Genomic DNA, 25236 nt, shown 5'->3' with positions numbered 1-25236 from the left:
TGGAAATCTCGCAAGCAGGACCTGAAGACAAGAACACACCCCAGTGTGTGACTCCCAGCATCTGGCATTTGGAGGCATACTGCCTCCCACGGTGTCTTTACTGCTGTGTCAACCCAACTGTCTAGGGAAAATGGAAGAAAAGCTGGCTTGTAGGTACAAAGTTCCTAAATCAGGCAATTACATCATGGTCTGAGCTTCATTTGACTGATATGCTGACGAAGGGATTTCAGACACACTTTAACCTCAAAATTTTAGCAACTCCTTTCATGTGTAAGACCTGGTCTCCCTCTCCTCCCACACTTTTCCATTTTTGAGGTTATTTGTGTTTCTGGATCCTTTAACGAGCATCTAGTTTTAGCAAGTAAGACATGGAGAGTAAGTTACCTACTGGAAAATGCTAATGGGAGCAGAAGCCCAACGATGACACCATCAGCCTGACCGAAGGGTAAACCTCCAGGACTGGACCATTTCAGGCTGTGCGTGGCAAAGAATACCATGTTTTTATAGCATCAGGGATGGGGACCTCAGGTCCGGGTGCTGAGAATGACTCCCCTTCCTGGCCTCACTATCTTGCCCAGGCCAAGCCAAGCGAATGAAGAAATGTCCATGGGCTGTAAAGCCTTCCCCCATTTTATAAGCTTTACCACTTAAAAAAAAAATCCCTTACATGTAGCAAAATAATAAATTGAGGAGAGGGCTATGCTCAGCCTTTCCTATGTGCTCTTTTTATAAATGCAGAGGTATTTTTTAAAGGGGGTGGTCAGACTGATGTAGTCGAGACTGCTCATCTTTCACCCTTCCAGGCCTTGGAAGATGAGGTCTCTTCAAGTGACGGGGAGCAGGACCCCCTAGCAGAGCTCCATATAGACTCCGAAGGGCCATTGAATCTGGACCCTTCTGCTCAGGGCTAAAGGTCCCCACACCAGTGGCCTGGATGCCTGACCATATCTCAGACTCTCGTCCCACAGAGTAGAGGAGATGAGTCAGGCAGCAGCTTAGGTCCCACTAGATTTATGTGAGGCTCCTTGGGAGGAGGAGGAAGTGTATGGAAGCACCTGCCTGGATCAGGGCCTGGCAGACAGCCAGGAAGGGAATGGAGCCCTAAACTCCCAATATAAACTCTGCCCGAGCTGCTTCACTGCTGAAGCAACAGCTCTCTGTCTGTTCCAAGCTCCAGTCTGCCTGAAGTGGGTTGGGTTGGGGGTGACATGGTTGCCTGATGTTTCAAATATCCATCTGACACCCATCAAAAAGCCGTAGTCAGTTGACACTCTGCAACCCCTTGAGGACACTGCCAGTCAAACAGCTGAACCACAGACCGTAACATACTCGCAAGCTGTGAAAAAAACTGACCTTACGAGAAGCTTTGAGGAGTTAATGAAAAACCATGAACATTCCTTTCTCCGCATCCCATGTTTGAGCAATTAGATTCATTTTGAGAGCTGCCCAGGATCACAGAGCTGAGTTAACATCAGCAACCGTTAAAAACAGCCTCCTTTGCAAACAGCTCCCCCCACCCTGTAATTGATTTCCAAAGAAAAGAAGGTCATTCAATGGGAACAAATTTGGCTTGCCTCCCTGTGCCCTGTCCAGTGTGGTCTCCAACTGATATCATCTAGGAAATGTGACAGAAGCGAAGAGCTGTAGCTTAGAGGCGGAACATCTGCTTTGCATGCATGAAGTCCCAGGTTCAGTCCCCAGCATTTCCAGGTAGGGCTGGGAATATCTCTTGTTTGAAACCCTGGAGAGGCACTGTAGACAATAGCAAACTTAGAATGTGCTGAAATGCCCTCATCCCCACACATTCAGGACTTGCAAAGGCACTCACAAAAGTCAGCAGATATCACAGAGGGCCTTCAAGGTCACACAATCTGCATACCCACTAAAATCTCCCGCCCTGAATCCTGGGAACTGCTGTTACAATTCCCAGTACCCTTACAAACTACAGTTCTCAAGATTCTTTGAGGTGGTGGAGGAACATGTGCTTTTAATGTATTGCTGGGGATGCAACCAGCCAGGAAGCTGGACGAGAAGAAGAAGAAGAGTTTGGATTTGATATCCCGCTTTATCACTAAGGAGTCTCAAAGCGGCTAACAATCTCCTTTCCCTTCTTCCCCCACAACAAACACTCTGTGAGGTAAGCGGGGCTGAGAGACTTCAAAGAAGTATGATCAGCCCAAGGTCACCCAGCAGCTGCATGTGGAGGAGCGGAGACGCGAACCCGGTTCCCCAGATTATGAGTCTACCACTTTCAACCACTACACCACACTGGCTCCCAGAGAACGTTATCATGCCTCTTAAACCGGAAGGCCAGGAATTGCCAGACCTTACCCAGTCACAATTAAGTCCAGTGCCTCCTAATGACTAAGCTGTAGAATGGCACCATCCACGCACACACTTTTGCTCAGCCCTAAGTTTGTTTATTGGTTGGAAGGAAGAAATGCTTCTGTAAGGCAAGGAGAGGGGAGTACACCTACATAGAACCCAACTCTGGATGCCGCACATCTTGTGGCCTGCAAATTTTCTGTGAAGTCAAGCTATGCTGAGCCACTGCTAACTCCCCGCAGAACAAAAGTGCTTAGAAAGCCATTATATGCAATAACTGTTAAATGATGAGACACTGTTTACTCAGATCGTCAGATAAATTCTCACTCACAGGAGGTTGGCCTGGGTGTCCCGAGAGTCATCTGGTTTTTATTTGCAACGTAAAATGTAATTAGCAGCAGTAAGACAAGCAGAAGAATCCAATAAAAGGGGGCTTTGCTCTTAACAGGTCCAAGAGTGACCATTTCTTCCCATATATGTTAATGAAGAAAAGTACTATTATTTTTTCATATACTCCACCTGCGTGCAAAGGACAGAGGACAACAATTTTCAAAAATGGTAACATGACCTCTTTTGACTTGAGGTCAAATCCTGGTAAGAATAAAATCTCAGCAAATCTCGGGAGCCCTGGCTAAGACGCCAACTCTGATGTCATTTTTGTTCCAAAGCAAAAACTAAGAAAGCCTCCCCATCCATTGGTGGAGACATAGCAGTTGATGTTTTTAGCGGCGGCCCCAAAATCCACATAGGAACATTGGAAGCTGACTTATGCAGAATCAGACTCCTGGTCCACGAAGGTCTGTATTGCTTACACTGACTGGCAGCAGCTATCTTGGATTTCAGACAGGGGCACATTCCCAGTCCTACCGGGAGATGTGCGGAATTGAAGTTGGGGCATCTATGCAAGAGAGATGCTCTGCTGCTGAGGTGAGGCCCTTCCCTGGACACCTCTGTGCTACTTGCTCCAGAGCTCTCTGACCCCTGTGAAGAAAGGTTACAACATTCGGAGCCGCCAACTTGGATGGTTTCAAAAGAACACTAGATGAATGCATGGAGGACTGAACTATCGGTGGCTATTAGGAGTGATGGCTGTGTTCCCCCTCCATTGCTGGAGGCAATATGCCTCTGAATAGCAGTTCCTGGAAATCATAAGTGGGGAGAGGACAGTTGTGCTCAGGTCCTGCTCATGGGTTTCCCACTGGGGCATCTGTGGGACCAGGATGCTGGGCTAGAAGGGGTCTGGGCCTGATCCAGCAGGGCTGTTATAGTCAGTGCTGGCAGTGGACAGACGGTCCCTTCATTCTGATTCAATCCAATTTCATCTCCTCCATGCTTTCCAATCTGTTCCCTTCCTCAAAGAGGGACGGCAAATCTAGAAATGGGATTCCACTCAGCTTTTATCGTCCATATCGATCCCTCTCCCGCCTTCTGGAGAGTGCCTTGCTCTTGCCTCAGGTTATGTGGGTGTGTTGTGTGTGCCAGCAAGAGAAGGGTTAAGGAAATGTTTATCACAAGGCTGGCTTCAGAGTTGAAAGTAATGTGATCAGTAATGAATTTTGTGTTACATTAGGTTGTATAAATGGACAGACAAGCGCAGACACCAAGTGGCCAGGAGTCAGGGCTAATTTAATGAGGCTAAAATAGAGACAGCACCAATTAGACGCCGGGCCAGCTCAGTGCTCCTGCAGGGACTGCAAATGAATAGGTACAAATCAAATTACTGACTAATAGAAGCAGTACAAGAGAGGGCAGTCAATGCTAAATGCATTAGGGTCTTGTGACCTCTCTGCTCTGAACAACAGAATCCCAAATTTGACTTTAAAAATAAAATAAAAAGGGGGAGTGGGGAGGGTGGAAAGAGAAAGAATAATAATAATCAAAGAAACTCTTGTTTGCTTAAAAACACACACGCCAAGAGCATTGGTTGCAAAATGCTGGAAAATATTTAAACGTCGGCCATTTTGCGTGAGCAGGGAGTGTTTTCCCTGGGGAGCGAAACATTTTTAAAGGCTCCATCGAAGTCGGGTGGCCCTTTCCACAATCGCTGGCTAGTTCTATAGAAAGGGTGTCTGGGATTCCTGGGCACAGGAAAGTGAATGCCACAAGTTGCACTCAAGGATGTAGAGGGCTTGGCTACCACAAATGCTTGGAAAATAGGAAGCATTGATTCCCATGAATGTTGCAGAAGCAGACAGCGATGGGCTGGAAGTCACCCAGCCCAGGAGAATGGGCTGCACCAGAAAGCAGCTGTGCAGGAGCAAGAGAAGGAAGGATATTATGCAGCCCAACACCTTACTGGGTTTCTTTTTTAAGATGGCTTCAGTGGATGTGATTTGAAGTGTACCTTCCCTTAACTATGGAAGGAAAGTGGCAGAGATGGGGGAGAAATTTGGTTAGTTTACATTTGCACATGAACCCATGTTATTCCTGAAAAAAATGTACAAACCGAACGTGGCTATTCCGTGCCCAGGAGTTAGGTGGGCAACCCAGGTTTGCTGTCTGGGGACATGGGTGGATTCCAACCTGTCACCAAGGACCCAACTGGCTTCTGTAACAATGAATGTTCATTGGGCAAGATGGACCGGGGTCTGACAGTATGAGACAGCTGCCATTCCATCCTGATTCCAGAGTGCTCAGTTTAAATTTCTGTATTTCAGTATTTTAGTATAGACGCACTTTTTTTTAAGCAAAGCAGATATTTAAATATGTATGTTATCCTAAAGCACACATTTCAAAACCTGCATTTTCAAATGCATCTTGGTGCACTTTTTGAGCTGAGACCTGTGGCACAAAACGCTGCGAAGTGCAAGATCAGAAGGAGAATTTTGCACCAGCAGGTGCAGGTTGGGTAGGTTTGCTTCAAGATGCAGAGCCAACGAAGCTTTCCTCCATCCCTGCCTCTTAATCTATAGTTGGATCAACTTCCCCTCTGGAAATATTTTTAGCGCCACTGTTGCAGTCTCTGGGCCAAGCTTAGAATGCAGACGGGGCTCTGGCGAGGTCCAGCTCCCTTGCTCAAAAGCGTGTGCATGTTTAACCTTCGGCGGAAGTTTGGGAGAGGAAATGGCTCATTGAGCTGCCTACATTGGGAGCAAGCCGCTGTTCCTCCCCCACCAAGGAGGCTTAAAAATGGCCCGTCGCCAAGATTCCAGAGATTTGGAAGTCATTCCAGAGCAACAACAAAAACCAAAAAAATGTAAAAATATTCAGTTGTTGGCAATGGTACTGCAGCGAGGAGTGACCGGTTTCCTTTCGGAAAGCTTACAGGGAGTCGTATTAAATAGACGCTTCCTCACCTCGGCGCTGCAAAGGGACAAATAAAATGCGAAGCCAGTTTTTTTTTTTACTGTCTTGTATAAAAAAAGCTCTCTAATGGACTTTGCAGGATGAAAATAGTTTAGAGCTGGATGGTGGCAGGTACATGCATTCCTGCACTTCCAAGACATAAAAGCAGACATGGGGACGTGATGGAATGGGAGGGAGATGAAACAAGGGGCTAAGGCAACCTCCAAACGAATGCCAAAAGCCCATTCAGAGGAATAAGATGCTGACAGAGCGAAGCCAAAGTTAAAGACGTTCAAAATACAGGCATCCGGATGCTGTAATTCCCAAGCTGTATGCCAGAGCACATGAGTCTGCCACAAGACATGCGTCTGTAGAGTAAGAACAGCCTCTTGTAATCCGTCTTAGAGAGGGTGCCTGCTGCCTCTCTGGATTTCATGCTCTCCCCGGATCAATCATTCCCCCTGTCAAGATGGCCCCCTGCATGATCCACTGCTCTGGCTCTGCACGCTTCCCATCCTGCTCTGCTGGGGGCAGGCAGTTCCAAAAGAAAAGGGAGATGCAGAGCAGAATCGTCTGCCCATTGCGTCTCTGCACAAAGTCATGGCTCCAACCAAATCAGGGACATCCGGACCTTGGAAATGCATAAATCAAACGCTGCCAGAACTAAGCCGCAGATGTGCCACTGGAAACAAAGCTGTAACATGGAGCAGGAAACCATTTTGGCAAACAAAAAGGACTTTGCCTGGCACTGCAACAACATCAAAGTCAGTGCCAGGTAAGATCCTCTTGGAAGGGCATTTTGCCCTTAATGGGGAGGATGGCTGCAAAGAAGCAGCAGAATCTCTAAAACTGGCAGAGGGGAGCAGTCCCAGCTCCAGGACGCCCTCTATGAGCCCCCATCCCTGGGCGAGTCTTCACATCTCCACCACTGTCTTTGATGAGGACGCGGGTGGTGCTGTGGTCTAAACCACTGAGCCTCTTGGGCTGGCCGATCGGAAGGTTGGCGGTTTGAATCCCCGTGATGGAGTGAGCTCCCATTGCCCTGTCCTAGCTCCTCCCAACCTAGCAGTTCGAAAGCACGCCAGTGCAAGTAGATAAATAGGTACTGCTGTGGCAGGAAGGTAAATGGTGTTTCCATGTGCTCTGGTTTATGTCACGGTGTTCTGTTGCGCCAGAAGCGGTTTAGTCCTGCTGGCCACATGAGCCAGAAAGCTGTCTGTGGACAAAGCCGGTTCCCTCGGCCTGAAAGTGAGATGAGGGCCGCAACCCCAGAGTCACCTTTGACTGGACTTAACCGTCCAGGGGTCCTTTACCTTTACCTCTTTGATGCCACCTGCTTGCTTGCCCAGTGGAGAGCCAGGGAGTAAGTAGACGGTGGCATCTCCTCCTCCTCCTCTGCCCCACCACTGTTGTCTGGGCCAGAGTAAGAGGCAGGAGAACAACCAAGCAGGTGGCAATGGGGAGGAGCAGCTGGTCCCCTGTGGGCGTTTGAGCCCCTGGCAGATGCCTGATCACACCAACCCTTGATGCCAACCCTGTGGAGAGGGAAGCTGAGAGAAGGGACAGACAAATCCTTCTATTTTCATCCCCTTTGAGTTTCTCACATGCTCAATCCTATGTCCCATTTCTATGTTAATCAACAACAACAAAAAATTCCCAGAAAAAAATCTGCATGAAAATTCACATTTAAGATAACTAGCCTTATCTGATTGTCTCTGAAAACGTGCATTTCATTTTAATATCAAAACGTGCATTGAAATGAACATTTTGACATGTCTGCTGAGGAAAGAAATGCGTCAGAACACCCAAGTTCCAATTCTTGCTCTATCCCTAGCTGAAAAAATCCACATTTGTAGAATGTAGGCATTCTAGACAGCTCAATACAAAAGTATCTGTGTTTGGACTGGGTTTTCATTTCCATCTTGGAGCTGAAAAATAAACGCCACTGTCTGTGCATACTTCTATTGGGGCTGTATCTCTTGGACGACAGTTTATGAAGGACGGACTTGGATTTAGATAGACACAAAGCTGTCCGGATCGTTAGATTATGGGGCCAAAAGGCCATTTCCCTGAGAACAGCCAAACTGTACGACCGGCTCTATTGCTGAAGCCACACTGAAAATAGATTCCTCTTTTCTCTCCTTTTTCTGCTATTCTGATCAGGTTCCTTTTCCGCTTGCTGTCTGATAGCTATTTCTGTCAAGTCAGAGAAAGCTTCAAGTGGAAAAGACCCTTTTGGTCATCGAGGTAAATGTCCCCAGCCAGCTCTTCCTGCACGCCTTTAAGCAATTTTTAGCAGATGGCTCCAAGCTGATTTTTTATGCTGACTAGTGTAACTATCTCTTACAGAAACCTTTGAAAAACACCCCCCACCCTATCTTTCCAAGTATAGGAAAACCTTTATTTAATTTTTAAATTGAAAGGCAGGTCTGTTCAACCAAGCAAAATCTTTTTTGCTTGATTCATCGCCAGTCTTTTAACTGTTTAATTCACCAATGACCCACTTCAACGTAAAAACCTTTGCCAAAGGCCCATCTAGTCTAGCATCCTTTTATCACAGGGACCAGCCAGCTGCCCGTGGGAATCCTGCAAGCAGGACCTGAGTGCAAACAGCATTTGCGATTCCCAGCAGCTGCCATTCAGAGGCATACTGCCTCCAACAGTGCAGGGGGAACAGAGCAACGACGGACCAAAGGGCCTGCTGATGACTACAAGAATAGAAGAAGAAGAAGAGCCTGATGGATCAAGTCAGGGGCATGAAGTCCAGCATCCTGGTCTCACAGTGGCTAACCACATGCTAGAGGCTTTCTGTTAACACACATCCTCTCCCCCTGTAGACGCAGGGGAGAGAGAACACACATACTTCAAAGGAGAGCTGGGGAGCCTGTGGCCCTTCAGATGTTGTTGGACTTCAGAGGAGAGCTGGGGAGCCTGTGGCCCTTCAGATGTTGTTGGACTCCAGCTTCCATCAGCCCTAACACAGCATGGTCAATGGCCAGGGATGATGGGAGTTGCAGTCCACCAACATCCTCTATTAAAGCAAATTCCCTGCTCTGCAGTTTCTACGGAGGGACAAAACCCATCTTTGTTTTTACGTGCTGACAGAGAAGACAAGCCAGCCAAATAGAAAACCAGGGTGGGTTTTGTGTGGTATGTAATGTTCATCCTGGTGCGGGAGGAATCGGTATTATTTAATCACACTCCTCTTTTAGTTGTTGCTCCTTTCCTTTGGGAAGAGAAGACTCCCTGGAAAAGACCCTGGTGTTGGGAAAGATGGAGGGCACAAGGAGAAGGGGACGACAGAAGACGAGATGGTGGGACAGTGTTCTCGAAGCTACGAACATGAGTTTGACCAAACTGCAGGAGGCAGTGGAAGACAGGAGTGCCTGGCGTGCTCTGGTCCAGGGGGTCACAAAGAGTCGGACAAGACTAAATGACTAAACAACAACAACAACAACCTTTCCTTTAGAGGAGACAACACTGGAAGCATAAGAGCACCTTGGGAGTTGGGGAGGCACAGAAGCAAGCAAGTAGGCAAGGTGTCTTGGCTGTGAAGCAACATCAACACCCTGCTACCCTAAACCAGCTTCTCCTGAGATAACTCTCTGTCACTCTCCGAGAAGAGTTAAAATTGAGCCACCATAGCCATGCCGTTAGAGGGCTGTGATCCATGGTACAGTCCAAGGTGGCTTTAGGCAAAGAGCAACCTAATTGTCCATTAGTAGCTACTGTCTCCCGCCCATCGCCAACTGACCACCAAGGCTCTGTTTTGCTCACACAGCAGCACGCCTCTCGCGCAGAGTTAAAAACAGCACATTCCAGGAGTTAAAACACTTATTCCAGACAATATAAGAAAACCAGTTGTGGGGAGAAATTTATGGCGCTGCTCGACAGAGACTTCACTGCTGGTATCATTTAGTCCAGCTGACTGGGTGGAAAAGCATTAGAGAAAGTGAAGACTAAGCAAAAAATAATAATAATGTTTTTAAATAAAAGAGAGACAAATGGCTGTTTCAGCCAAACGCTTTCAACAACAGAGTAAATATTAGGGGGGTTGGAGTGGGTGAGGAGAACGGGGATGGGTTTCAAAAGCAGCCAGCAATATTCTGTCTGAGATATAGCAGAAAGGGGCAGCCATTCATCTTGACCTCTGCTTGCTCTTCAGTTTATAGCTTGGCAAGGTTTTAATGAGAAATTCAAGCAGCTGTTTTGGTCCACAGGAGCACTGTTCAGGGGTGGCCCAGAGGGCCTGAGCCCCAGGGCTTCTGCACCCTGATTCCCCGCACCCCAACAGTCTGGTTCAGTGTAAGACAGCTTGCTATGGTCCTCCTTCATTGATAACATTGTGTGCTAGTCTTTGTGAAATCATCCCTTTGGAACCCCAGGCCCCAAACTCAGCAAAAGGCTGAGGAGCACAGTTGCACCAGACCTAACATGTGGTGCTTTTGGGACTGCTTCAAACTTCCTTGAACAAGGAGGGCTAGAAGCTTGGCTTCTCTAGAACAGCAAACAGCAAGATTCATCAGTTTTTGTTTTCTATGCTATATTATATATCCCACTGGCACAGATACAGTGGTACCTTGGGTTAAGAACTTAATTCGTTCTGGAGGTCCGTTCTTAACCTGAAACTGTTCTTAACCTGAGGTACCACTTTAACTAATGGGGCGTCCCGCTGCTGCTGCGCCGCTACCGCACAATTTCTGTTCTCATCCTGAAGCAAAGTTCTTAACCCGAGGTACTATTTCTGGGTTAGCAGAGTCTGTAACCAGAAGTGTCTGTTACCCGAGGTACTACTGTACCTGGAACACACTCTCTGACCTGATCATTTTTCTTTCTCTGAGGCACAAGCAAGAGGGTACACAACGCAACCTTTCTCCCCTCTGAAAAACTCCCGTCGGGCCCTGTTCTAATGCTGGCGTTGATATTGAGTTGTTACTCACAGTCCAACAGGATCTTTCTTGTGGGGAAAGAGGGAATTTGCTTAACACCAATATCAGCCGCCAAAAGCGCCTGCAATTTGCAAGCATTCCAGCCTCCCGACGGCCTCTTGAGCCGAAGCCTAATCCCTGGGAGTGCCATTCCATTTATGTTAATGGGCCCTTTAATTTATCACAATAATGGACTGTGATGAAGATGGATTAATTTGGATTATGGGAGCCAGCACTCTGTCGAAGGCAGATAATTATACACCCAGAACCTCATCTGCACATTTGCTGTTGATCAGCGCAGATGCCACGCGAGGGGAAGCGAGGCACGTTCCCGTGGGGCACGGAATGGGGTGCAGTGTGTGGAGACTGGACGTTTTTAAGGTGGGTGTCGCAAGCCCCAAATCTGCAAATGTCCCAAGACACAAACATTTGTTTTCATGTTGCCATGACAAACGCAAACCCCAGAGGGAGGTGGGCTTCCATCATGCGATCGGGAGGGTTCAGAGGCCCCAAAGAGTTTGAAGTCAGAAGGGAAGGGAGAGTCCATTTGGGTGGGGTGAGGGGGGTGGGCACCAGCAATTTTCTCAAAGGAATTATGGGAGTGGGGCTATCCAGAGGCGCTTTTGGAAATGTCAGCAATATTGGGAATGTAATGGCTCGCAATGAAGGGACCCGTTGGCATCTGCATCATCTTTCTGCAACTTGGGTGTCCTCCAGATTGCTATCAGATCCCAACTCCCATCAGACCTACCTCTACTGTCAGAGGCAGGACCAGTTGCTGGGGATTGCAAATGGGGACATCTGCTGTTGCTGCGCTCAGTTCCCTGTTGGGGCACCTGGTTGGCCACTGGATGCCGGACTAGCTGAGCCATTGGCCTGATCCAGTAGGACTCTAATGCTACCAGCCCCAGCCAACAAGATCAAGGGTCAGAGATGATGGATGCTGCAGCCCAGCTACACCTGGACGGCCACAGGCTGCCTTTCCCCTCTCTAACCTGGAGTCATTTCAGGCCAGAGTGTGCTGGGGGAAGCGACAGGCAGCTGGGATGGGCACAGTCAAGCCAGGATGTTTGAAGCAGATCTGACACCTCCCTCGGTCCGGAGAACCACATGGCCCAAGAGGCCTGTTATATAGTTTCAAGACCTTCTATCCGCCCTCTGTTAGAAAGGTACAATTCTGACACTGCCAGGGCCCCATCTGCACTACACTTCTAAAGCGGGATCATAACCAGTTTAAGCAGTTATGGCTTCACCCCCAAAGAATTCTAGGAGCTGTGGTCTGTTAAGGGTGCTGAGAATTGTTAGGAGACTTATCCTTCCCTCTCCGAGCTTACAATTTCCGGAGACGTTTAACAATCAACACCTCTTCCTAGGGAACTCTGGAAATTGCAGTTTTGCAAGGGGAACTGGGGCCTCCTCACAACTTTCAGCACCCTTAACAGTTCCTGGGATTCTTTGAGGTAAGTCTTGATTGTTTAAAGTGGTGTGATACTGCTTTAAATGTATAGTGCAGATGGGTTTTGTGTGTTAGATTTGTCAACCTGCCCCACCCTCTGCAAATGTTCCAGCTATATCTAAGTGCTACCCAAATATGTTAAGGATCTGCTTGGGGGTGGGGTTGTCCTCGAGGGAGCAAGGCAATGGGGTGGATGAACATTATAAGTTAGTTAAAGAAAATCACCATTGGGTGAGAGACGTATGTGATCTCTGATCACATCTCTTCTTTGTACCTGTTCCAGATCCCACTATGTCCCGACCGGGCGACTCAGACATGGCGTCAGCCAGCCGTTCCCGGAGGCCTTCGTCGGTTTGTTCCATGGAAGACAGGTGGCGGAGGCCAAAGCTCTCGGGCCAGCTCCCGCAGACTTCCAGCAGGGTCATGCTCCGATCAAAGGCACCTTCAGGAGAAACGAGGGGATGAAAGTTAGTTTATACGTCATTTCCCCCCATTTCGCTTACAGCAGCTTCACTTCAGGAGAGCATCAGACGTCAAAAAGAAAACCCAAGGTGAGAAAATATAAAACAATACAGTATTATGTATATTACATTTCACAGCAGTATTATGTAACAAAAGATCAGAGGGAAAAGAATCACACTATGGGTTGTATTCAATGTTAGCCCTGCTCAGAGCAGACCCTCTTAAATTAATGGATCTAAGTTTTCTGTGCCCATTAATTTCAATGGGTCGACCCCCGAGTAAAACGTACACTGGATACAGTCCAGATAAATTAATGAGCACAACTAACTTCTGTCCATTAGTTTTAATTGGCCTTATACGATTCCAAGGTTAGATACTGGTAAGGCACAAACGGATTAAGACATATTGACCAAAAGCTTTCTGGGAGAACCAAGACTTGGCCACGTGCCTAACAACTACAACCCTAATATATGTCTACTCAGAAGTAAGTCCTATTGAATTCAGTGAGGCTTAATCCTAGATAAGTAGACACAAAATTGCAGCCTGAAATAATATAGTATTGGGGCTGGCAGACCCAGTGAAGTTGGTGCCACTTCCAATAAGGCCCTGTTCAATAAGGCCTGGTCTTCATTGGGCAACAGCACCTGGATCAGGGCCTCAAGATGTGAATTACTGGAGACCAACTGGCACTTAATTTTAAAAATCATATCCAAGTTCATATCCAGAAGGCAATATCTTCTTTTCACAAGGAACAGGATGGATATTTTATTTTTTTAAGCACACAGAAAATGTTAACGCCCGGCACGCACAGGGCATGACCAGCCCATGCATCACCCAGGCACTACACATTCTTTTAAAACAGAACTCCCAAATTCTTTGTACAACAAGCAAACAGACCAATCATCAGAATCCAGGGCCTGATCCAGGTTTGAGGGGGTCATCGGCAAGGAATGCAGCCATCTATATCAGTGTGCCAATGCAGCCGCCATTTTAGATTTCCCACCATGCCCCAGAGTGCTTGATGATGTAGCTTCACTCTGGATCATTCAATGATGCCCTTCACGGGGGAACACACTGCCATTTTGATTTTCTACTATGCCCTGGAATAATGATTTATCAGGCATTCCAGGGAATTGTGGGAAATTTCAAATGGTTGGCAGCTCCAGACCCAGCTGCATGCCACAGGGAGGGCTGGCATCAGCGGTGACCCTCTTGAGGGGACTGGGCATCAGCAGCAGCATGGAAATATTGGGTGCTGACACCATTCCTACCAGCATCCACTGGCTCCAAACGAACAAGTGAAAGGAACCCGAGAGATAAACGGGCACACGCAGCGAAGACGATGGAGCGAAACCCTCTACGCTCTCCAGAAAGCCAACTGAAAAATAATTCCCTTAACTTGCAGTTGTTTCCTAATTCAAAAATAGGACATGACGTTTGACTAAATGCAAAGATTAGATTGTGGACCCCCAGATCACTTCAAAGTACAAATTAAAATTATTCGAGTCTATTATATAGCAGCTCCGCCGCGAAGGCTTACTTTAAATCATCCCCCCGCTTGGAATGAGATTACTGTCTGGGGGCTTTGACGCGCGATCTGCATGCCATTTCACTCAACAATTAGGTAACTGAATATGGAGCGTTTAGCGGGCCTGGCTTTTGCCAGCCTGCAGAGGTCGGGTGTGGGTGGGTGGGGGCGCGGAGGGAAGGAGGGAAATGCCAGCGTTTCTCTCGAAGTTGAAAGTGCACAAAACACATCCCCTGGTTATCAGGCTTCTGGTGCTTCCCTTTGATCAGCCGTCAGAAACTATCTGCACTCCTGCGGCAACTGGGCAGCTTCACAGCTCACTCCCGGCCTCTGACAGGTAGTAATAGAAAGGGCGAGAGACCAGGCCCTGCGGCAGGCGTCCCTTCCTCTGATAACGTCCAAAGTACTGGGTGATAACCGGTGGTAAACACTCAGGCCGGCCAGCTAATCCGTGCATCAGCAAAGAGGAGAGATAATATGAAAAGCTAATGGCTTGGAGAAAATAAATAAATACGAAGGGTGAGGGGGCGGGTGAGAGTGTCTGGCGTTTTAAGGCCCGCGAGGGGAACCCCAAATCTAGTCAAATCACTTGCCATTTTGATGTCACTTCCTGGAACTTATATGCTTCCATCATTGTTTACATGGGCTTTTCGCTCTGCAAAATCCTTTTCGATTGGGCTTCATGCCACAGCTCAGGGGGAGAGAATAATGCTTTGGGTACAGGAGGTGCCAGGCTGAACCCCTGGCACTTCCCATTAAAAGGATCGGGTATCCAAAGGGTGGGGAAGAGCTCCGCTCTGTGACCTCTCCCTCGGCCAGAGGGAACAGGGAGAGGGACAAGCAGTCTGGCCTGATATAAGGCAGCTTCCTGAGTTCATCTGTGATGTACAGTCCATTGGCGGCTGGTGCCCGTTGGGATTGGTGGGTTGGATGGCAAGGAGGCCAATGGTAGGCAGAGGCACAGCCAAAGAAAGGCGGAGCCAACTCCCCCCTGTTGAGTTGTGCAAGAGACCAAGGAGGAGGAAGGTCACAGCCAGGGCATTTCCATGGGCCAGTTGCAAGTAAGGCAGGAAGCTGGGTCCCTGAGGTTGCTGGGGCAGTGCCTCATTTGCCCTAGTGGAACAGCCCCCACTGGTGGAGCTGGGGTGGCGCAGTGGGTGATGTGTCCAAATAGGATCTAGATTCAAACCCGCACTCAGCCACAAAGTTCACTGGGTGATCTTGGGCCAATTGTTCTCCCCACCACAAATGTTGGCTGTTTATTGAGCATTCATTTTCACTGGTTACAGCAGGGGTCAGCAACCTTTTTCAGCCGTGGGCCAGTCCACTGTCCCTCAGAGCATGTGGTGGGCCGGACTATATTTTGAAAAAAATAATAATGAACGAATTCCTATGCTCCATAAATAACCCAGAGATGCATTTTAAATAAAAGCAAACATTCTACTCATGTCAAAGCACCAGGCAGGCTCCTCAAATAACCCAGAGACGCAATTTAAATAAAAAGACACATTCTACTCATGTGAAAACACACTAATTCCCAGACCATCTGTGGGCCGGATTGAGAAGGTGATTGGGCCACATCCAGCCCACGGGCCTTGGGTTGCCTACCCCTGGGTTACAGCATGTTCTGCCTCACTTCCCAGTACACCTTCCTGTCACTTTCCATACTGCAGAAAGTTCGCTGTTATTTTTTGGGGGGGGGACAGGGAGTGGGTTGTTTCCCCCCAATAAATGCACCAAATCCAATTTAATTGTGCAACTTGAATTTGCCGCTGTGTGGATTTGCAGCTGGATCTGGAAGCACCCCTAGTCTTTGCCTTCTTTCCTGTGTCAGCACTTTGGGGGACCTGAAGAATGTTCTCAAGTGCCTCATCAGTTGCCTTTTCCTCCAGACTCCCAAAGATTCCATCCCACCCTCCCCTTCTTCGGTAGACAAGGACGGGAGATCAAGACTTTTTATCACATTTCAGAAAGTGGGAAACCCAAACACCCTGGTCCTCCTTTTAAGCAGGCCTATGAATAACAGTGGCAATCGCTTTTGATGCTCTGCCAAGGCGGCTGTGCAGGCACCCAAATAAATAAATAAAAACTTCAGAGGGAGGGAGAGAGAGAGAGAGAGAGAGAGAGAGAGAGTCTGACTCTAGTTCCATAGATGCTTGAGTGAGAGCCGAGGAGACAAGAGTAGCGCTGCCTCCCCAATCAAGCCCCGAGACCTGCCAAGAGCTCTTAACGGGCAACTTGTGAGGTGTGAGCATTAATGTAGAATGCTGCTTTCAGGGATTAACGGTGCCAAAAACCTCTGCTCGGGACGCTCCCTTTTGATCTTCTCCTCCCTTTTCACCCCGCGATGGCATTCCACCTACGTGTCTGGTAGTAAATCTCACGCCAACACCATTAAGCTGGGATCGCACGTGGGCCAATAATCCCCATTTGCCAGGGACTGCCCTCGTTTTCTGATACAAGTCCTGGGTGGATACAAGTTTGGGGTTGTAGCCAGCTAAACTCTACTTGGAGCAAAGCCTAAGTTGGTCTTGCCCGTGAATTTCAATTTGTTGACTTGGAGCCTGACTCGCACGGGATATAGTCATTTGTTTTTTAGGGAAAGAACTGGGGGATGCCATCAAAAAAATGTTCTACAGTACAGTGGTGCCCCGCAAGACGAATGCCTCGCAAGACGAAAAACTCGCTAGACGAAAGGGCTTTCCGTTTTTGCATTGCTTCGCTAGACGAATTTCCCTATGGGCTTGCTTCGCAAGACGAAAACGTCATGCGCTTTTTTTTTAAAGCCGCTTGAAGAGGCGCAGTTGCGACGGACCATGCTTCGCAAGACGAAAAACATCGCAAGACGAAAAGACTCGCGGAATGAATTCTTTTCGTCTTGCGAGGCACCACTGTATTAGTATTCTCAGCCTTCTTCCATATCCTCTTTCTGATGCACCTTGGCTCTACTGCGCAGGCACAAAAATGAGTAAGCATGAACACTAATGACCACTTTTTCATTACAATGGTACCTCGGGTTAAGAACTTAATTTGTTCCGGAGGTCCGTTCTTAACCTGAAAGACCTGAAACTGTTCTTAACCTGAAGCATCACTTTAGCTAATGGGGCCTCCTGCTGCCACTGTGCCACCGGAGCACAATTTCTGTTCTCATCCTGAAGCAAAGTTCTTAACCCGAGGTATTATTTCTGGGTTAGCGGAGTCTGTAACCTGAAGCGTCTGTAACCGGAGGTACCACTGTACTTAAGCCTAAACTGTATTTCACTGACATAGGAAAGAGTCCATCAGTGGAGGCTGCTCTGTTAGGGCAAATGGGGCACTGCCCCACCAATCTCTATCTGGCCTCATCCAGCTCCCGCCTGCCTGCCTATCTGCTTACATCCAGCCCAAGGGGTGGTGCAGCCTCTCAGCTTCTTTTTCTCCTCCGTCTCAGTGTTGTCCTCATAGAACTTAGCAGGGAGGAGGATGGTGACAAAACCAGAATCTGTTGGCTTCACCTTTCATTGGTTCCACCTACCGTCGGGCATCAGACACCACTGGCATCTACTCGAGGGCTGAGGGGCCCCTCATGCGAGGAGACAGTAGTAAACTATTTAGCCAGGACATAACTGTATATGTAACTCCCCCCACCTCCCCCTTGCTTACTGGTTTCATTGGACTCCGACAACCTTTTGCCTTGGCACTCCCTGGCGTTGGAATTGCGTTATGGATTAAGGTGATCAGCTTCACCCGGTCTCCAGACAGCCATTAATCCCTACCTGGTTTAATCTTTCATCATTCCTGACACCGAGTTACCAAGCCCAGCGAGGAGCGACACATGCCGTGTGAAGCAGACGGCAGAACTCTGAGCATCCTCTCATCAGGGCTGTGCGCAGACTGTCACCTCTAAATTCGGCATCAACAGTAACCCAAGTGCCGCAATGCCTACAACACTGGCTTCATCTTGCATAGCTTAGTCTGCTACTCTTGCTGTTCTGCATAGTTTATTCTGGTTTCATTCGTCAGCCGGGGTGGGGAGGGGGATAAAGTGCTTTGCAGTGGGCACTAGACTGGGGCTTCTGGGTCATGGGAAATCCTACTCAGCGACCCCCCCCTCCCAATCTTCTCATAGCTTTTGAGTCTTTGGGCATCATCCACACCAGAGTGAAGCCTTCTTTGTCAGCCACAAGCCTAGACACATAGAGTTCCCTTTCCTTTTTTAAAATGGAGCTGAGATCTTCAGGCCTGCATTTACTCTGAGGAAAGAAGGCTTCTGAAACTTCACCAGGCATTGTCCACGTGCATTAAAACCACGTGTTCGAAACTGTTTGCCAATTGGGGGCCACATTCCCATCTGAGCAGCATTCTGGGAGCCACATGCCAGTGGTGGGTGGGGCCAGAGGCAAAAGTGGGCGGAGCAGTTAGCACAAATTATATGCTTTGCGTAGTAGGCTAGTTTCTACACCCATACTCTCACACACTCTTCTTTGAAGCATGTTCAGAGTTTAAGGACACATTCTACCCACCCATAAACACTCGAGAAAGGTATAAGGCAGGGGGTAAGCTTGGGGAGGGAATGTGACCTGGGGGAGAGTTCAAAGGGTTGGAGAGGGGACTGAAGAGCCACATTTGGTCCCTGGGCCTGGGACCGTCTCTTGAAGCCACAAGGACTAGAAACTTGGGTTGTTGTTGTTTCAAAAAATGGAAACGGGGATCCTAGTTTATTGCGAGGAGAGAAAATATAGAGAGGAAAGAAGCATGTAGCTGTCACCAGAAAGCATCACCGGCTTGCTTTCCATCACCTCTCCGCACCTAGAGCAGAGATGTGAGCATACTGATGGCATGGCAGCTTTCTCCCTGAGAACAAGGCCCAGGGCCAAAGGAGCAGTTTGCCCTGCACTGAGCCAGCTTCCTTCTCTCCATCGCATGGCTCATATCCTTCCAGAAGGCCAGCCATGTCAGTCTGCTTCGGCGAAAAATAACAAAGGGTCTTGCAGCACCTTTTAAAGACTAACAAACTCGCGAGGGCCTACATAGTTTCTTTCTAATTTATCTACAATATGTGACAACCCTCAGGAACAATTCACCCCTTTGTATGTTTTTAATAAATCAAGGCTTAAAGTGCAAAAGATAAGCTTTGGAAAACAGTGGCAGAAATATCTACCGCAGGAGTTAAGTCTATATAACTGTCAGCTTTTTTCATTCCCTGGCTAGGGTGCTCACTTTGCGGGATTGCTTGGAGCCGAGCTATAAATAGCAAGATGCTCGCTGGTCCTGTATGCCAACAGAGTGCTAATTGCTGTGTAACACTGTGACAGAGCAAGCAGAGGGAAGGGTAGGGCGTCATCTTTGAGATGTCCATAGTCGTTGGCTAAGACTGTGGATGAGTAGGGAACATAGCAAGATACCTTACACCAGCTCAGACCACAAGGAAGACAAAGGCAGAGGAAGTTGCCTTGTACTGAGTCAGACGACCGCTCCATCTAGCTAAGAATTGTCTAACACTGACTGACAAGTGGCTCTCTGGAGTTTCGGAAAGGGGGTAATACCAGCCTCTGAATGCAAGTTGCTGGGGATCACAGGTGGGGAGAGTTGCTCTTGCCATAGCTGTCAACTTTCAGATTTGAAAATAAGGGATCAGCAGCCTCGAAAATAAGGGATCAGCAGCCTCACCTGTTCCGAGGACAGCCTATGGGATATCTAACAATCCGGGATAGCAGCGGGAAGCAGCAGGAAATGGTGCTGGAATAAGGGAATTTCCCGCAAAAAAAGGGAAGGCTATTGCACTCAGATCCTGCTTGCATGGACGTTGGGTTGGACACGGTTGACATGGGGATGTTGGATTCCATGGGCCACTGGCCTGATCCAGCTGCTGGTCTCTTCCTTTGTGGCCACTTGGGCATCACCAAAGAAAGGGGCAAAAGAGGACAGAGACTCACTAGGAAGCTTGCACATGCTAATTTGTATGTATAGATGCAAGTTTAGAAATAATGACTATGATCGAAAGGCAATTCCTCTCAGGATTATGCGGAAAGCTGTGAGTCGGTGGCTTGTGTGTGCCTGCTCAACCCAGGTGCTCACTGCAGATGGGTAACTTTAACACACACACACACACACACACACACACACAGAGGGAGGGAGTGAGACTGCTCTGTATTTTATCTTGGACCATCCTCTATAAAGAAGGGCACATGGATTTCAAAATGACTGGTTTTGTTCAGATGCATTGGGGGGGGGGTTAATTTAATAGATACATTCAGTGCTTTTTTTCTAAAAAAAATGTTTAGGAGAACTCTCATTTTCGGGGGAAATTAATATAGTAAATGGACAAAATGTTTAAGGGTATGCGTACCCCTGCGTACTCCCCAGAAAAAAAAAGCACTGGATACATTGAAACCCATCCAACAATTCCAACTCCTTTACAGGAGTGGGGGCTCCAGAATGAATGAAGAAAGTATTAGATACAAAAAGGGGGGGGACCCAACCCACACCCTTGCTCAGACATCTGCAAACTTCCCCCTTTACAACCACCGCCTGCTCTGTGTTAATGGCTCTCTTGATTGCCTAATTTATTTGTAGCTTTCAAACGGGAAAATACTTGTCATTTTTCTTTCCTCTGTTCTGGAAATCCTCCCTTTTTTGTCCTTTTTTTTTTTTTTTACAAAATAGTTTCCTGAGATGTGATATGAATAAGCAACTCTCCCTCCTCCTCCCCCACCCCTCCGACGTTTCCTTAATCCCGGCCGATCTTTTGAAGTATGAAACCCGCAGTCGACGCGGACGATGTTTTCATTAATCAAAGTAGATGTTTCCAAAGCCATCAGCTTTATCACGACTGGGTTTCATATGTGAAACCCAATATACACACAGATCTGCACAGCTTGTCCTTTTGGATTATTCCTGACCTTTTATTCTCCTTTCTGGAGGATCTGCACTTCCTCAGCACGAGGCCCAGCCCACCTCACTGAAAGCCTCAGCCAAGGAGGCCCAGACAAAAAAGGCTGTTCTAGTCTGGGCAAAGGTAATAGAAGAGATACATATATATAAAACAAAAGAATGTGCCATTGGTTGAAAAACTGCCTTTGTTTCAGCGGCTGCTCCCAGCTGTCGGTAGGATTGCCAGCTGCAGATTTCTAATATGGCCAAGGTGGTCATCTCTGGAAAGCTGGAGAAGAACCCAGAAGCCCAGGGTGGAGCCACAGCAGAATGAAGCCATGACATGTGGAGTCAAAGATGAGCCCAGCAGATTCTGATCTACGAGAAGGAGGACCGACCGTTCAAGTGTGTGTATTTTCCAGGGACAGTCCCAGATTTACAGAAGCCATCCCTGTTTCTGACTTGATCCTGGAATGTCCCACTCTTCCTTAGGATGTCCCTATTTCCACCAGAGAAGTGTTGGAGGGTATGGAATTATGGGACCCTTGAGTCAAGGAGATAAGTAACTAGACAATCTTTAGAAGACATCTGAAGGCAGCCCTGTATAGGGAAGTTTTTAAAATGTTTATGTTTTTAGATATGTTGGAAGCTGCCAAGTAGTAGCTTGGGCAACCCAGTCAAATGGACAGGGTATAAATAATAAAGTTATTATAATTATTATGGAATAGGATGTCCCTATTTTTATCGGAGAAATGTTGGAGGGTATGGGAGTATAATCTCAAGAATGAGGGTTGAGCTGCTGTATTCTTTTTATTTTATTAAAACCCCTATGCCCAGCAATCAGATCCATTTGCAAAATGGTGGCTTGAGGGTGGGTGGAGACAATTATCTACTGCACTCTTTGAGCCACACAGTGAGATGCAAATCGACATAAGAGTGACTATAGACCAGGCAGCCTCCTACCATTGCTTTTTTCCCCCCCACAGTTAGTTTTTTTTTTTTAATTCACTACTAATATTTTTAACAAGGAATCTGAGAGATCAGTAACTGCCACCACACTGGCTGCAGAGAATTTCTTTTTCTAGCAATGTTGCTTTCTATCATCAAACTTTGGAGAGCCAGAAGTGCTTGCTGGATTACTGCAAACCATAAGCAGGTTTACCCATGAATCCACATCTGTCTTGCCCAGATCTCCTGAAACACACTGGGAATTCTCCTGTGGCAGCTGATTTTGCATGAAGATCAGCAGTGGCCAGTAGGGACATGTGAATTCGTCAATTCTGGCTTCTCTCAGTTTCTCAGTGCTCCAAATTTACATTCAGTTCCCCACATTTCCATATACGTTGGCAATCCCCCTCATCCCTGCAAAAAAGATCCTCATGAAAACTCACCAGTGTTTGAGTGTGAATTTTCCATATATACACATTTCTGTAGGCACTTTCCTCTACTAAAAACTGCTTGGAGGTTTTTTGTTTTTGTTTTTGCAATCAAGTGGTATATTAATTTTATGAAATAAAATGAAGTATTTTTGCAAAGCAATTTTTCCTAATATAACACTTTTTTGGTATGTTGTTTTTACTAAGATACGCATTTTTTATGCACGCTCTACAACCAAATGTGCATTTTTGCACAGTTACTTGGCTGGATAACTGCACTGCAGAATCTGGAGACAGGTGAATTTCAAAGGATGGCAGAGCTTTGGTTCATGGATTGTTTTGGAAAGTACGAATTAGGTTTGTGAACTGAATCGAACTTCTTTCTCTCTCTGCTTTCCCTACTTTTTCTGCACCCGTTTCTCCATCTCTCTCTCTCTTTCCTCCAACCCTTTCCCCTTTCTCTTCTTCCCTACCTAGCAGGCTGCCAGAGCTCTGAACTGAGTGCATACAGAAGGCTTCCCTCCCTCGTCTTCCCTTCTCTCCATCCATTTCCGCTCACCACTCTTGCCCTCTTTTCCTCTCTCTGGGGTCCACTTTCACGAAGTGAAATGCAGCTGAAGGTTCCACACCCCTAACAAAGCAGATGAATCCTTAGCAGCCTTGGGGAAAGCCACTGTTTCTCAAGCTACTCTACCTCACAGGGTTGTCGCAATGCTAAAAACACCGCTCCCTGCCAGCAACCCAGAAGCAGGGTGGGATACAGATGTCACAAGCACAACCAATCTGTGTATGTAACTGAATAACTGTGATCTGAGCTGAAGCCTGAGCATTTGAGCCCTGGTTTTTATAACAAGTAATTTCTGACCTCACCGAAAAGTCTGGGACGCATAAGTTGTATCTTACCAACATCACACCACTAAGAATCAGGAAATGCTGATTTTTGTCAGAAGCAATTGAAAAAACACACAGCTTCGCTTCGCTTAAGAAAACAGCCGGGTTTATCGGGGACATTATCAACCCCTGTGGTGTGTTGCATGCGCACAGATGATTGTATACAAAAGGATGCATTATGCTTTTAGAAAGGAATCCGATTTACCCACAAGTAAAAGAGAAGCGGGGGGTGGGGTGGGGAGGCAATCCGGCATTTCATCCTTGATGTGGGGCTTGTGTTTGTTTGGAGCGACTAATGTTTTTGATTACACTCTGAGACCCACGGACGGGTTTGCATAATTCTTGAGAGTAAGTGGGGGAGCCTTCAGCCAAGGAGTTTAACATTTCAGTTGCGCTTCTGTTGAGCTCATGAAACATCGGGGGTTCCCAGAAAAAACACACATGCCTGAACTGCAAAAAAGGAGCTTCACTTGCAGAAAGAAGATAACACGGGTAAATATGAGGTGCTACGATGCAGTCACATTGGGAGCTGGTCAACAGGAGGTAATATGACCTTCAGGAGAATCATGTGACTGAGCCAGGTGACCTATGGATGGCTAACATGAGCAGATTTTGCGCACAGTCAGGGAGCAGGGATAGATACAGGTGGGAAAATGATGACATTCCTGTGTCAAAATTGTTCCAGGCTATAGAGCAGGCCCCAGACAGACTGTAGGGCTTAGGCTAGCTTTGAGAGAGATGTGACCATCATAACTCTGCTGTCTTTGCCAGAATAAGGCAAAGAATAAGGCAAGGAAATCAGAAATCTCAGACAAGAATGGAAGGGAAACGAGGAACTTGTTGCACTGTTAGAATTGGAGACAAGACCCCAGTTCAGCATAGGAGCATGACCAGTGGTTTGATTTCAATACAAGAGAATCTCCATTCCTATTTTACTGCATGGTGAAGAAGAACATAAGAACAGCTTGGCTGCTGGATCAGGCCACAGACCCATCCAGTCTGGCATCTTTTCTCACTGCGGCCGCTCAGGTGCCTGTGGGAAACCAGCAAGCAGGACCTTCCTGTGGTTCCCAGCAACTGGTATTTACTACCCCTGACTGTGGATAGTCATTGATAGTCCCCATCAATCTATTTCAGTGGTTTTCAGTCTGCACCCAGAAAATGCTGGAGATTCATCCATGGAAAGGGTTCTAATGGTGGAATAAGCATGGAAGGACAGTTTGCCCAACACAACCCATATTCCCCGTGAAATGTACAGCTATTGAGGGGAAAGACATTGCATGTGTTCAACCCACAATGAGAGCACATGGGCCTGGGCTGTACCCCATATCTTTGCTTACAGGTTCAAGGAGTCCCTGGGGGATGAATTTTCCAGGGAATCTGATGTCACTGATGTCCATACCAAGGAATCAGGTCACCAGAATGTTAAAGCTTTCAAGGCACCAGAGAGGGGAGGGCATAGTCTGAAATTGTAATCTGACATTGTTAGCCAGACACATTTGGATCTTGTTAATTATTGATTTTGGCAACAACACTAATCCTAAAATGGTCAGGCCAAACACAGAGAATATCTTGGCAGATACACTGACCTGAAAAACCCTCAAGCAACTTTGAAAACTGCTCCTGCATTTGAAAACAACAACAACTGCTTATGCTCGTATCCTGTGGCAATGAATTCCACAGGTTAACTACATACCCTGCAAAAAGCAGTTTTGTTTAGTGCGGCTGCATTCAGATAGCTTGGGGGGAGAGACACTCTCCTTCTCTCAAGCCAGACCTACTTCAACACTTGCACAGAGCTTTGCAGGCCAAAAGGAAGCAGGGAGGAAATGTGTTCTAAAACGTTCATTAGACAAGGGAGTTCAGGACGCCACGGACGATGCAGGCACTGGAGGCGACACAGATGGAACAAAACAAGGCCAGGATATCCCTGTTAGTTCACGGAGAGCCTTCTTTTCCTATGGACTTCGGCCTAATTGAGGCAATGGCGCAGCCCGCTTGCTGGATTCAGTCAAAGGGCATAAACAAACCCCAGCTGGTCTTGAGCCAGAGGACCAGCCAGCTCCTCGGCATCTCGAAGTTTCTCCTCTGAATGCATTTGAGAGGTTTTGCCCTTGTCACTTATATTATTCA

At 47.4% G+C, this 25236-nt stretch overlaps 1 protein-coding gene across 15 annotated transcripts in view; it reads right to left on the bottom strand.

The window, feature by feature from the left end:
- The window catches only part of BCAS3 (BCAS3 microtubule associated cell migration factor), a 467771-nt gene that overhangs the window by 10499 nt on the left and 432036 nt on the right, over window positions 1-25236 (bottom strand). For 8 of the 15 annotated variants that reach the window (XM_083479833.1, XM_083479821.1, XM_083479820.1 and 5 more), the window contains one exon: window positions 12269-12436. The exons of 3 other annotated variants lie outside the window; for them this stretch is intronic. In XM_083479833.1, coding sequence (XP_083335959.1) covers window positions 12269-12436 — 168 coding nt within the window. Of the gene's footprint in view, window positions 1-12219; window positions 12437-25236 lie in introns of all 15 variants that reach the window. 4 more of the 15 variants (XM_083479822.1, XM_083479823.1, XM_083479830.1 and 1 more) reach the window with 1 other exon arrangement.

This window comes from Podarcis liolepis (genome assembly GCF_965112155.1).
Source record: "Podarcis liolepis genome assembly, chromosome: 16".
NCBI classification, from domain to species: domain Eukaryota; kingdom Metazoa; phylum Chordata; class Lepidosauria; order Squamata; family Lacertidae; genus Podarcis; species Podarcis liolepis.
This window is presented reverse-complemented; position numbering and strand designations above follow the sequence as displayed.